The 15,165-nt window shown below is 34.8% G+C and overlaps 2 protein-coding genes across 2 annotated transcripts; both read left to right on the top strand.

Annotated features, from left to right (window-relative positions):
• Positions 1 to 2,925: 2,925 nt before the first annotated feature.
• Positions 2,926 to 8,563, top strand: LOC128559037 (uncharacterized). The gene is made up of 4 exons (XM_053549945.1): positions 2,926 to 5,789; positions 6,170 to 6,238; positions 7,113 to 7,230; positions 7,584 to 8,563. The coding sequence occupies exons 1-4, from the start codon at positions 5,385 to 5,387 to the stop codon at positions 8,561 to 8,563; spliced, it is 1,572 nt and encodes a 523-aa protein (XP_053405920.1). The 5' UTR covers positions 2,926 to 5,384.
• Positions 8,564 to 8,619: 56 nt separating this feature from the next.
• LOC128559036 (serine/threonine-protein phosphatase 6 regulatory ankyrin repeat subunit C-like) lies at positions 8,620 to 14,678 on the top strand. Its single transcript, XM_053549944.1, has one exon. It carries the CDS (start codon positions 8,620 to 8,622, stop codon positions 10,471 to 10,473), a length of 1,854 nt encoding a protein of 617 aa, XP_053405919.1. The 3' UTR covers positions 10,474 to 14,678.
• The last annotated feature ends 487 nt before the right edge of the window (positions 14,679 to 15,165 follow it).

Genomic DNA, 15,165 nt, shown 5'->3' with positions numbered 1-15,165 from the left:
AAGGGGGGGGGGGGGGGGCGAGGGGGGTGCCCGATTGGTCAGCTATTTCAGTTGAGTAGAACACACAAACTAGTCTGTTCCGCTGATCTGTCTAGCAATACAGATAGTATATAGTACAAGTACGAACGTTGCAGCAAAAGGAAACTCCGCGCCAAACAAAGCAGTGTACGTAGTACTGAAAGAACAGAAGATGATATAACGATGCTTGTGTCTTTGTTGTACACCCTAGGCAAACAGACAGCTTGGTAGGGTTTCATGGGTGTTGGAGAAAAAACATTGCCTTTGTAATGTGAGCAAGATTCTTATTGTTGTATTTAGTGACTTTATTATTGATTGATCATGACCCATATGCGAAATTGACCTCTAAGTTTCAGTATATGGAATGAAATGTATTGTATACACAATGTTGTGCTTAAATTTAGATTTACGTAGTTGTTCATCAGAAATGACTTTCATGAGTTTCAAACTTAGCTCAGATGTTATCAAGACGATTATTCTGATTAATGTCTAATCAGGGCTCTATATGATAATTTCAAGATAAACGATGAGGAAAGACTAAGATGTACAATGAATGAAACACAACAAACATAATTTTATCCCGCCTAGGGGCGTGAAACTCGCAGTTTAAAGGTTAATTCTATCGGAAAAAGAGTGGGTCTAAATAATTTAGATTTGCGGGTTTGTTACTGAACAAAACATATAAAAAGTATATACCAATGGATTCGTCTTGGGAACGAAGTATATGACCATATAGTCAAACTTCGACTATGACTCTTTCATAAGTCGTACCATGACGAATTTTATAACAAAATTGGTCATGTTTTTTCAAAATCAAGGGCTGCTTCAAAATGCATGCGGAGTCCATTTAAAATGTACTAATAGACAGACAAGACATGTATCTAGTTCCTGCCACCTTTTAAATTACCCCACTTGTTTTTAAAAGGCTGACAATTTACGCTTAAAAATATACTTTAGAATGCTTCAAACGATTGTTTTCATCGTCTTTTGTTGACATGACTACTTTTTAGTTGCTATAAATATAAATATGAATATTGCACGGAGAAATCGTGTCCGATTCCCGCCAAATATAATAAAGGATAATTCTTCACGCCGTTTACTTTAAGGGAGAATTCTTTTTTTCGATGATTATTAATCTCGACAGATGTAATAGATCCAATAGCACTATTCCAAAAAAGTATTTCAAGAATAATTAGCAGTTTTTTTTTTGCAAAATATTCTACAACTTCAAATGAAATCTAAATCATATTCCTCATTGAAATATCTTACTTTTTTCAAACGGTCTAATTAATTTAATAAAAGCGTTATCGTTCCAAATTTTGTAAAAATTTCTTACTGCCAAGAACATTACGTCTTTTGAATAATTTGACTACCAGACTAGTCATTGTCAACCTTCAGTCTGAACGCAGAATTGATTATTACTGTATAAAACACATATCGCTGCCATTTAAACAATTCAAGCCTGATGGAGCTCTATTACATCAAATGAATGTTATTATGCCAATAACGGCCTTTATTTAGGGGTTTTAGCATGCCTGCAACTTAAGCCTGACAACAGGCCAACTTTATTATCTCCGCTGACGTCGCTGATAAGCTTAAATGTTGTAAAACTTTGCTAGACCCTCGTCCGAGTTATTTGATGGAGTGCTTCTCTGAACATTTTGCGCACAGTTTATTGTACATCCTACGATTTCCACGAATCAGTTGGATAGCTTCTTCAAAGGAAATATATTCTACATCGTAAATAGCGGTTAGGTTAAATGAGGTTAGGTAAAGCAATTCGGGCACTCGATAGCGACCTTAAAGGCACATAACTAGTGACAGGCCCGGATCCAGAAATATTTGATACGGGTGTGTGTGTGGGGGGGGGGGGGGGGGTGGAGGCACCAGTTTAGAACGAAGGCGTCACCAGCGAGACGCATTGCTCCGAGCGGGAGTAGGAGTCAGGGTGTTCTTCCCCTGCAAAATTTTGAAATATAGGTATGTAATGGTGGGAAAATATTATTGCCAAAATAGTTGGGCGATTGGGTGATGTTGATGGGTATAGGTCACTTCTCAGCCAACGGGGTGGGGGGGGGGGGGCGGGGGGCACGTGTCCCCTGAGCCCGGCCATGTTAAGGGCAAGCTAAACATTGAAGCCGCGGCTCAAACTTATGCATTACTTTTGACGACTTTTTGACGACCTTCGGGTTTATCTCAGGAAATTTTGAAAATTGTTTGTTTTGGGTTTAACGCCGTTTTTCAACAGTATCTCAGTCATGTATCGGCGGGCAGTTAACCTAACCAGTGTTCCTGGATTCTGTACCAATACAAACCAGTTCTCCGCAAGTAACTGCCAACTTCCCACATGAATCAGAGGTGGAACTCACGATCCCGCGATCCGTAGACCAACGCTCTTACTTACTGAGCTAAGCGGGCGGGTGTGGAACCAATATCATTATTTTTTTAGTTGTTAACTTCATAACTAACGTTTTTGAGAGTTCTTCTACATAATGTACATATTCATCGAGTGCTTTTATGAACAAGTACTGTCAAGATGTCACGAAATCGCAACATTTAAAAAAATAACCGACAACTGAAACTGAAAGTACTTTTTGTCTGACTGCCCAGCTGTGTTAATTTGCTTGTTTTTTCCTCTTTGTGAACTTGTAATACTTTGCATTTGTGTACAAGACTGATGATAGACACACGGATGTAGGATTTCTTTTTACACAGCGTCTTAGAAACAATATTACCTTTTTATGTTAAATAATTAAGTAGAACATATTCACAAACAAAAAAAGTGTTACTAAACAACATCTTCTGTGAATGGTTGTGCTATTAACGATAAAAAAGATAGAAGGGACAACAACGTTAAATAATTCATAATGACTGTTTTATTTTGCAGTGTAACAAATTCATCCATGTCCACACAAATAAAAGTATCTATTATAAATACACAATTATGCATAGAAAGTTGTGCTACAAAAGGAATCAAACTCCAACGCAGTGTTACTTCCCCTTATCGGTACAGTTTGACAATATTCCTTCGCGGAGGTTGCAAAGGGAACTAGAATGGTGTCGTATACCGGCGGCTCAATAATGTTATTAAGTAAAAAAAATGGCGTAACTAAAACAAATGAACACAAAACAAATGCGCATGTCTACATGATGTTCATGATGCTTAACAAGTTTTATTTGAAATGAAGAGAAATGTAGGAAACTACAATGTAGTTGTCATAGTCGTCAAAGAAGGGTCACAACTCCGTATAAAATAATCGACCATAATAATCAGGACAACATGCACATGCCCTCTTCATGTTGTTAATGTATACCAAGTTACAATTCGTTGGATGGAAACTGTAGGACTTGAGCTCACAATGTGATGAATTATTTCGAGGTCCAAAAGGGCAACAACTCCAGAAAAATAATTAGGCATAAAAGTCCCGATACAATGCTCGTGTCCCCTTCATGTTGATGATGTAAACAGAGTTTTATTGTATTGGTTAAGTTCTTCGACACCGGAGACATAAAAGGAGTTTATTATAATTATATCAACACCATCCCTATTGGAATAAGTACGCTTTAAAAGATTTCTTAATGTAGTAAGCTGGTTTTAAGGGAGCTTCTATCTATAACACTGATCTCTGAGCTAGAAGTCCGAGTCATAAATTGTACATGTCATCTTGTTATGATGAATATTTGTGCTACGTTATGTGAGCTGCAATACATTCAGAAAAAGTTACAGACAGAAAAAGTTTAATTTTTGGCTACTTAATTGTGACTTTGACTATCATTTGAATTTAGCATGTGTCACATCGAATGATAACATTCAATGACCATGCCAAAAAATTTGAAAATCCACTCAATCAAGGAAAAGTTACTGACAATGAGAAAAGCTTTATTTGAATCTCACTTTCCACCACAAAGGTTACTTATCAGCAAAAGTACATGATAAAAGCAATAGCACATTTACATTGAAAACATCATGAAACATTTTCTATAAAACAAGTACGAAAGACTTATACTTTCTCAACAAGACTAGATTATTAAGTTACAATTTTTATAAGCTCAAAGAACTGGAAAAAAATATTGTGCCATTAATGATTAGATGATTAATAAAAATGAACGTTTCTAAACTTCCATATAAATAATGTCATTAACAATTTTGAGGTTTTAAAGCATTTGCAAATTAATATAAAGCAGGTTCTTCATGCATGACAAATATTTCTTTTTCCCTAATTCTTGATATTTCTTCTCTGATTCTCCCAATTTGTGTCTGGAAATGTGATTACACATTTTGTATTATCTATGTTACAATTTTTTTGTAGAATTATGCTCAGAAAATAGAAAAAAACAACAACAAAAAAAAAACAACAAAAAACAATGTTGTTTCAGTATTGACTGGAAATATATTTTCCAGACGAGTACATCTTTCTTAACTTCCATATGCATTTGCCATCAACAATTGTGAGATTTCAATGTATTTTGCAAATTAATCTAAGGCAGATTCTTCATGCATGATGCATATAATTAAACTAAAACTAAACTAAGGGTTTTAAACTTTGAATGTAGTTTTATGACAGAATGCAATTATTCCGCAGGAAATTCTTACTGTAAAGTGCAAATGAAAATTTAAGAAGGACCCAGTAAAAGGCAGAATCATTATTGCTAAGTTAGTATCTATAAGTCTGATATCTACAATACAAAATAGGAAAATGTACACGACAAAATACTTTTTTTTGTAAATTATCAACTGTATGACATAGATAAAACATAGCCGGGTAACGCAGGGTTAAAGATCATGATATAATGCTTACACCATTACTAGGGATATAAATACAGATCTTTTACAAATCCCACTTTAGTAATTATACCTTCCGTGAAATTAAGTTGTAAATTCTTCTAACGCGCATACTTTTCACATGCGTGAAAAGAAAATATCTAGTTGTGCTGTTGGATTTTTCCTTGTTTTTATGTCCATGTTATCATTTATCGGTTATTTCTGCGTGATTCACTCTTTAGTTTGTATTTATGTGATAACATTTCAACTTAACTGAATTTGAAACAGGAAGTAAATGATTAAATAATATTTAAACTTTCGGTTTCCGAAAAGTTAATGGCTGTTAAGGAAAGTATCTTTACGTTTTTGTCATTAAATAATATTCATTGCACACTAAGTTTGACAGTAATTTTGACATTAATATATTGTTTCTCTTTGTGTTTAAGTAGCCATGCAGGATGGGCCCGAAATTTAAATTTACACAATATATATATATATATGCATAACACTGTAATTATGTGTGTCAATTACTGGAATTACTTTGGACAGGTATCTACTTACAATATGCTAAACTAGTATTGTAAACATAGTGGTCTTACAAGCAATGGCTTCTGGAGGAGGTGCTATTGATCAAGAGACAAAGGAAGCGTACTATCTGCGACTTCACTTCCTGTTAGTACAAGAGGGTACATCTATATTAAAAGCAATCTTCGATCAGTGTGTTCCCCCAAGTCAGCTTCAAGCCACGCTCCAGAAATACTCTGCGAGGAAACAGAAAGCGAAGAAAGGCAACAGTATCGTCAGAACAAATTATGATCTACTTTATCCAAAACAGAATCAACCGAATTCAAATACCTTTGATATTTCCTTGTTCTTTTACCTATTAAGAAATATCAGCAGTCTCAACACAGCATCACAGTGGTGGAATGAGAAAGAAAACAGCAATATACCAGACACAGTAGTAGATGTAGAAGCTGATATTGTCAGAATCAAAAATGTGAGGAATAAGGTTAGTGAACAATGGAAATATATTATTCAAACTTTGCAATTCACAAATCAAATGCCATATTACAGCTTTTATATACATGTATATAGTGTATGCAAACCATGCATGAAACAATTCTTTGAAGATTCTCTTTAAACATATACAGATTTGGCTTAATTCTTTCATTTCAGAAAACGATATCATATACACAATGCATGTTTCTCAATTATAGATATCTCAAATTTAACTGTTTGGTACAATGAATTATTTGATATTTTATTAAAGTTTTCTATATATACTACACAAACTTCTATTTAGGAAATATTTACATAATCTGTTTAACTTTCAAAATATTTTAGCATTGTCAGTTTTGATTAATGTGCAAGTTTCTTTCATTATTTTAGATGCAACATAAAACAATCGCTTCTCTCGAGCAGTCAGAGTTTCTTTCCATGTGGATTTTGCTTGAAAAGGTACGCTTAACATCAAACTGCAACAGATAGGGCACTGCTAGTATTGAGTTCTTGTCATACAACATGTTTTGATTAAGATGTTTTTATTGGGCAATGTGCTTTCATGGTATTTTTGCTAAAAACTGTAGAAAACATATTAGAACCTGCAATATTTACTTCGTCGATGCATCAGGATACAGAACTTTTTCGAGTTAACGCCATTTTGAAATATTATTTTAGGGCAATGTATTATTAGTTTTTTCATGCCTGAAACATGGTTTTTAAATTTGTATGGAATATATATAATCTTTAAACTTGCGATTTAATCTAATTTTCACACATAACAATATTTCCATGATTTAATTTCTATTTCTTTATTTGACATGTTTTTGTCATAAAATATGGTGGATAAGCAAAGGCAGCACATTCGAAAATATCATTTAATGAATTTGCCAAGGGAAAGCGTGCTTAGAATGTGTCTTTTTAGATCTACATGAACTATGTACTCATAATCTCCAAATTATCATCCATGCAACCTTACTGTTGTGTTATCCACCATGAATTTGCAAATATTCACGTGACCAAAAATCTAACTGAAATATAAATTGACCATTCTAGTCAATAACTTTTGTTACGGAAATAAGAGTTATAGAAAGGGACTCTAATATTGAAACATTTGGACAATGAAGGTGTTCTATTTTGGATTTATAATATCTTACTTTTTTGTGTGTAAAAATCCCAGGTATCAAATATTTCCGCATTTTGACCTTGTGTATTATTGGAATTTATGTGACATTATTGCCACATAGACTTAATGTTTAATACAAATGTCGTCATTTTCAATATCAAAACATTGGTTTTCTTTAAACATTTAATAATGCATTATTATTTTAAGGTTATGCTTCGACTTGCGGCGAAATGCAATTTCAGTCTAAGTGACCAAAAGCAGAAAATTGATGGGGTAAAAACAAGAAAACATGACTTAGTTTCACAGGAAATGAGGAGTCTGAGAGGTAATATTTGCATCAAAACAAGACTTCATTTTTGATAATTCATTAAACCAAGGACATGTTCGCCAAATTGTTTAGTGAAAGTACTTGCGTAAATGGTATTTACACCTAAAATTCAACATTTTTTTCTAAATACACCTTGTGGATATAAGTCGCTTCAAATCTTGAATTTACTTTTTTAAAGTTTCCTCTTAAACAGTGTTGTAAGAGGTATCTGATTTTGGGTAAAAGTATTTCATTACTTTAAACGTTATATTTAGAAAGTACATATATTTTAAACAAAGACCAATGAATAGAAATACATTGTAAAAGAACAGCTAGTTTTATAAGTTTAAACCCCTTTTATCTACTTACAGCACACACAAAGATCTTTCTTAAAGATTATAATGACAGTAAACAGTATGTAGAAACGAGCGCATACGGAAAGGCAAAAGATATTCTAAAGAAAAAACGAATAGTCGTTTTGACCGGTCATCCCGGCGAAGGTAAAACTGCTATGGCTGCCAGATTAGCCCTGGATATGAGCCACATCAATAACTGTGTAAACTTGTCCGGACCTTCTGATTGGCGTATGCTTTCTTCCGAGCTTGACTTGAAGTTATTGAATACTGTAATCATAGATGACATATTTGGTGACGGCGCTTTAGATCAAGGACTGGTAAGTGACTGGAAACGGTATTTGATGGAAATAGAAAGAGCAGCCAGGAACGGCTATTTACGAGTTATCATTACATCACGACATTACATATTTGAAGAATCAAAGGAAGAAATTACTTCATTGCCTGGTATGTTTAAAAATGAGAACGGATCCGTGCTTCTTCTCACTTCCGCTGATCTATCGCATGACGAAAGACATAAAATTCTCAAAATCTTAGCCACCAAAAGTGGCAAACACCTGTCTAGAGATAAAATTAGGGACTGTATAAAAGTATCAGAAGGTAGATCTGAAGGCGGCGAGGACTTTATTTTTGGATTTCCAGAGTGTGCTTCTATGTTTGTAAGAAATAATGAAATGTTTGATACCGGGGCAGTATTTTTCGAAAAACCTGCCTCACTTTTCAAGAGGTACTTAGAAGAACTTTACAAAGGTAAAAATGAAGATTTCATGGCTCTTGTCACTGTCTGGGCGAAAGAAAACAAGCGGCTGTCACAACATGAGCTGAGGAAAGTCACAACGGTTTCGAATCATATCAAACGTATGGTTTCAGCATTTGGCTTTGAGTTAAATAGAAAGTTTCTAGATATGATGAGATTGTCTCTTATTTCACATGTGGGAGGATATCTCGTTTTCATTGAAACGACAGAGGAGTATACATTCAGCCATAACGTCATATAGTTGTTGGGAACAAGAAATTAGAAGAAACTGTTGAAGTATGCCCACGAGATTTTTTGATGGAGCGTGTTTCCATCAATGAGTCGTCACGAGATAAATTTAAAGTTACTTTAAAGGAAGGTAAAATGCGTTGCCTCGCTGAAAAATGCACGAATATGATTTTGCGGAGAGACTGTAACGAAGTAGTAGAAACTCCGGATGTTGATGAATTTCAAATGCTGCAGAGATGGGGACAGAGGAGTAACGTTATCAAAGTAGTCAATAAAATTGACTTTGGAATTATCAAACATAAAGCTTTTCGCTCAACCAAATTTGTGAATGAATTTATAGATCATGTTGTCGAAATAAATCTTGTTCGGGATGTTTTCTCTGTCCCAGTTATGACAATGAAGGGATATTTTCTTGACTATGGAATTTTAAAGCAGAAGTTTGATATGTGCCTTACGGGATACGCATGGTACAGTGGGACTTCTGTTTTTGCAAAAGAGGTTATCAGAAGAGAAATCATGGAGATGGAAAATTTCGATCCTTCAGTATCGTTGCTACTGGCGGCACATTCCACGCAAAGAGAGTCGGTACAATTTCTGCTAGAAAATGGAGCAAAAGTCACAGGAGACGTGATCTACATTGCAGCACATAAAAGTGTCGAAGTGTTGGAAATGGTACTCCAGCGCCCTGGTGTAGACGTAAACGATAGAGGAGACGCTATCAATGGGAACTATCCACTTATTGCCGCTGCACGAAATGGTCTACATGAAGCAGTTATGTGTATGCTTACGTTTGGCGCTGACACTGGAGTCCAGAATAACGCTAAAATGACAGCACTTCATAAAGCGATACTTCATCAGCACGCTGAGATAATAGAAGAACTGTTTGAAGCCGGTGCTCCTCTCGATGTTAGAGGAGGCAAGTATAAGAGAACTCCTCTGCATTTAGCAGTCGATCTAGGGAATGAAGATCTTGTAAACCAGCTGATCAATAAAGGTGCATCACTTCAAATCAAAGATAATCGGGGACAATACCCAATACACATGGCCGCAATACAGGATAATGTGAAAATAGTAAAACGGCTATATCTTTTTGACAAAACACAAGAAACGCTTCGTATATCATCGTATGGAAAAAAGTCTATGATAAAGGGTATGTCATTATTCCATGTAGCAATTTGGAAGAAAAATGTGCGGCTTTTAGCAGCATTGATTAGGATGGAGATAAATCCAAATATCCAAGACTTCTATGGCCAAACACCTTTATTTTTTGCAATCATGAAACGACATGCGAACCTTGCGAAAAAATTACTTGATTACCATAAAACGGACAAAACAAAATCTCAAAAACAAGGTTATACACCATTAAATGCTGCAATCCATAAAGAATTGCCCGAAGTTGCTACAAAGCTTATCGGACTTTCGGATGTGAACGTGGTCGATAGATTCGGGAAAACACCACTTCATGTCGCTTGCGACAAAATGAATACAGTTCTTATCAAGAAACTTCTAGAAAATGGAGCCGATCCAAGACAAATAACAAAAAGAGGGGATACCATTTTCCATTTACTCAAACGAAAGAAAAATAGAACACCGCTAAATAAGATAGAAGAGTCAAAATATGCTGAAATGCTTCTTGCCGAATGGGATCCAGAATTTGTTAAATTGCTACCAGGTTTAAAGAACAAAACAGGAGAAGTCATTAAATTGCATTATCATCCAACCGGACTAATTACTCGAAAGCAGTTGCTATTAGCTAAGCCAGTGAGTTCAAACATGGGCGCCGGAAATACATCAGAAGATGAAAATTACAGTTCAGGTGAAGGAAGCTTTGGAGATACCTTTGGCGAAATGGATAATGATGATGATGACGACGACGACGAAGATGATTATGATGATGATAACGATGATGTTGATATGGGTTAGGAAGAGGCGTGTTGGAATACCGATGATGAGACTAATGACGAGGACAGCGATGATTTTTATTAAAATCATTTTGTTGCCTGATGCTTTTACTGTCGTTGGGACGGTATAAATGTTTCCAGTAATTTTAACTTTATAGCTAGACATATAAAAGCCCTGCCTGTAGGACAACAAAAAAATCGACATTCTTTTCTATTACATTCATAACTTATAGAAAGGTCGAGAACCAATTATAGTAACTGCCGATGTCTTAGAAAGCAACCCCGTAGAATGAAAATGTACTGAAGTACATGGATCAATCAGTACATAACGGAAATGCACGTATACGACATAAAGTATACTAAAAAGAGCAATATGACAAATGAATACTGTGGGACACAGCAATGGGAAGTTCAGTGGCAAAGGCGAAAATAAGTTAAACGTTTACTTTAATGCAGTAATCCAGTTATTCCACTGAAAGGCATCAGAAATGTTTATTTTGGTTGCAGTCTTTCTGTATTACCAGCAACTACAATATTTGTCTATCATTTCATAATCCAAGACAAAATAGTTTTATATAGAATTACTAGTATTAGATGAAAATTGTACGAATTTGTAACAGACAAATGTATGAGGTCATGAAAAAACTAAAAGGCGTGTGCCTTTGTCGTCTGTTGAATAATGTCTACGAACGTACATAAAATATATCAAGAAAATAATACTAGGACAAAAGTTCAAAAGAAAAGGCCACAACAAAGAACGCAGCCACACAAACAGCACTTCAATTGGACATAAGTTTACGTGCAAATTCAATTAAACCCTACTGTAGTACATGTATGGAAAAGCACATGATGGGCAAGCACAGACAATTGAAAATAGTGGGACACTGAATCGGAGAGATCAGTGGCTAAAAGAAAAGTTAGTAAATTTAATACTTTACTGCATTTCTGCAGAACTTTCTTATGTAGAAAGGAACAAAAATGTGTTTCTTTTCTTTATTAGCTACAACATATGTTAGATCTACATGAGGACATTTCCGATGTAATATGTGTTAAATATTCTATGATGTTTAACATTTTATATGCCAAAACAAATTAACTTTATATAGAATTATTAGAAGAAAATTGTACAGGTCTTTGTGACAGACAAATGTATGTGGTCATGAAAAACCTAAAAGGCGTGTGCTTTTGTCGTCTGTTGAATAATGTCTACGGATGGACATGAAATGTATCAAAAAAAAAGAAAACAAGGTCAGAAATCCAACAGGAAAGGCCACAACCAAAAAACCCAGCCATCCATACAGCACTCTATATGCAAATAGGTTTACAAGAAAATGCAATGAAACCGTACTGCAATACGAGTTGAGGACAAGCACACATAGTGCATAAAGAGTAATAAAACGTAGACAAAACATACAAATGAAAATAGTGGGGCACTGTACTAAAACGGTCAGTGGCAAAAACAATAACTAGTGAAATTATTGTTTTAAGTCTAGTTATTTTACAGAAACAAAATGTGTTGTTTTTATACGCCCGAAGTGACGTATTATGTTATGGTCTCGGTGTCCGTCTGTTCGTCTGTCTGTCCGTCCGTCCGTTAGCAATTTCGTGTCCGCTCTGTAACTCTTGAACCCCTTGAAGGATTTCAAAGAAACTTGACACAAATGTTCACTACACCAAGACGACGTGCAGAGCGCATGTTTTGGATGTGTCAGTTCAAGGTCAAGGTCACACTTAGGGGTCAAAGGTCATACAAGTGTGTTTCGTGTCCGCTCTTTAACTCTTGAACTGCTTGAAGGATTTCAAAGAAACTTCGCATAAATGTTCACCACACTGAGACGACGTGCAGAGCGCTTGTTTCGGAAGACTAGCTTAAATGTCAAGGTCACACTTAGGAGTCAAAGGTCATATGAGTGTGTTTCGTGTCCGCTCTGTAACTCTTGAACTGCTTGAATGATTTCAAAGAAACTTGGCACAAATGTTCACCACACTGAGGTGACGTGCAGAGCGCATGTTTTGGATGACTCGCTTCAAGGTCAATGTCACACTTAGGGGTCAAATATCATATATGACTTTGCTTTGTGTATATTGCATTGCAGTGCTCTTGTTTTTATTTGGTAGATCCCTTTTTGTTCTCTTACAATAATTTTTTTTGTATTACTTCCCTTTTTTTGTTACTATAAATAGCTTATTTTGAAACTTTTTTATTATTGGCCATTGGGAAAAACCGAGACCACTTTTCTGTGGTACAACATGGATGGTACATCCAATTGTTAGATGTATTTTGACATAACTTTACCTGGTAAGAATTTTTTTGTGGACTAAGAAATTATTTTTTTTTGAATTTCTTCTTTTTTGTTGTTCCTGTCCTTTTGGCTTCTACAGTCAAGTTCTTTAAATTTTGCTCCCATCCTCTGATGTAACCCTTCGGGCGTATATTACCCCGCTTGGCGGCGCTCTTGTTTGTACTCTTTTATTAGCTACAACGTTTGTAAGTTCTGAGGAAACTGTTTTATTCGCACATTTTATCTTTTTAACTTTCTATTATGTCTAACATTTCATAATTCAAGACTAAATAGTTTTATATAGAAGAAAACGTGAAAAAAGAGCAAGAAACTGGAAGTTAAAAAAATACTGAGATGAGAGAGAGAGAGAAGGGTTTGGGGTGACTGTAAAGATCTGCTCAGTGAAAGAAACCAGATGCACAATTTCACATGCTGAATAGAATTTCATAAACTCTAATGGTTGACCTACCTTTTCCTGATTTCTTTTAAATTCAAACAATACAAGTGATACTATACATCATTCTAAAGAAATCTGACGGTGTATATTTAGTATTTTTTAATATTTCAAAATTATAGATTATTTCTAAACGATTTTGTTTGAGAATTTTCCGTTGTAAATTTCAGCAATTATTTAAATCATTTTCTTCAATTTGAAATTACTTTTACACGGGTTGTTAAAAACTTTCAGAATAAATTAGTTAGCATGCAAACAATTTTTGGGACGGGTTTATTCGCCACCCGAGTTATGAGTATATTTCTGACAATCATATAATCTACATTTTATTCCTTATCACATCAAATAGATGTTCATGCGCTACAAAATTAGTTCTAGTCATGAACGTCGCAGATGAATGTTCAATGACCAAGCAGTCCTAATAAGCCTGTCTCCAGTCAAAATGACTATTTAGATTATATAAGCTCTATCGGTGACAAGGATTTCATGCCCATGTATACATCACTGCATTCCTGTGACCATTTAGATAATGTTAATTCCTGATTAATGACTGTGAAGTCACGTAGTGTTCGTCTTAGATTTGAGGCACATTTGTGTTTATTTCCCATACATGTGTTATTATGATTTGGCATTTGTTTTGTTAAAAATAGCTCAGACGTGTAATATTAATAGCGCATTTGATAATTGAGATATTTATAAAGTAAAGGTAGTGAAGGTTACTTGAATATTTCAAAGTGAAGTTTTGTTGTTGTTGTTGTTGTTTTTTTCATGCAAACTGTTTGTTGCTTTTTGCTTTCTGTTTTATAATGTTACATTTTGTACAGGTGACATGACATTTTTAATAAACAAAATTCTCTGCTTTATCCTAGCTGTTAGCGAATGGAAGTACAGGATAGTTGCCATAACATATTATATTGAATTACATTCCTATAAGGTTCCATGCATTCTACAACTCTATATAACCCTGATACGAAAATTGTAGATGCCATTTGTTAAATACTTATATTATAGTTTTCTATAGTACTTGATATAATTTATATTTATAGATTTAAACAGATCACACGCTTGTATCCAATTAACACTATCTCGCCATTTACTATTTTGCCAGTATTTCAACAATTACCATGCAGTTTTGAAATCTGGCATACCTTTACATGTTGATACATACATGTTCTTACTAACGTATTAAAATTAATACAAAAATATCAAACGAAGGAAAGATATTTTATTTATTCAACTGCCTCATCCCATTTGTGAAAAAAACAGCTTTTTTCAAAATGAGTGAACAACATTTATAAGAAAACAGAGGTGTTAAATTGTACGAGGAAATGGTATGATATCACACAACTATTAAATGTTCTTTTATAGGGCGTGTTATTTCATCTTATTTCCACAGTACGTTTTCGCTTATTTGTGCATTGTAGATGTATTGCCTTATCTTAGTGAATTTCCAAAGTTGGTTGAAGTCGCCAAATAAATAAATTTATCTGACGTCATGTTTTGGTTTTGTTGAAAGTTAAACATTTCATCCAAAATATATTTTTTCTCTGTGTACACTCTTAATTTCAAAGTAGTACTTTAAGTATTTTGTAGAAAACTGCTAAATAACTAATGACGAGTTTGCTGATTTGCCTGTAATGAATTGGTTGGGTTTAACGTCACATGTACCGACACAATATAGGTCATTTGGCAACTGTCAGCTTTGATGGTGGAGGAAGGCTCAAGGTGCCCCTTCGTGCACTATTTCATCACTAGCGAGCACCTGGTTAGAACCATTGACCTTCCGTAAGACAGCTGGATGACTTTCTCACATGAAGAATTCAACGTTCCGAGTGAGGCTCGAAACCACATCGATGAATAATAGATTGGCTATATATAATATTATACATTTGCGAATTTAGACCAAGTGGAGTGCGGACACCTGGAACGATCGATATTTAAAGTAGGGCATCTCAACATAATTAGATTAAATTATGTC

This window comes from Mercenaria mercenaria, chromosome 8, assembly GCF_021730395.1.
Source record: "Mercenaria mercenaria strain notata chromosome 8, MADL_Memer_1, whole genome shotgun sequence".
In the NCBI taxonomy this organism is placed as follows: domain Eukaryota; kingdom Metazoa; phylum Mollusca; class Bivalvia; order Venerida; family Veneridae; genus Mercenaria; species Mercenaria mercenaria.
This window is presented reverse-complemented; position numbering and strand designations above follow the sequence as displayed.

Bases quoted from the DNA above. Each gene is read 5' to 3' on its own strand.
- LOC128559037 (XM_053549945.1), top strand. From the start codon at position 5,385: ATGGCTTCTGGAGGAGGTGCTATTGATCAAGAGACAAAGGAAGCGTAC. The intron at 5,790-6,169 runs GTTAGTGAACAA...TCATTATTTTAG, and splicing joins TCAAAAATGTGAGGAATAAG to ATGCAACATAAAACAATCGC. The intron at 7,231-7,583 runs GTAATATTTGCA...ATCTACTTACAG, and splicing joins GGAAATGAGGAGTCTGAGAG to CACACACAAAGATCTTTCTT.
- LOC128559036 (XM_053549944.1), top strand. From the start codon at position 8,620: ATGGAGCGTGTTTCCATCAATGAGTCGTCACGAGATAAATTTAAAGTT.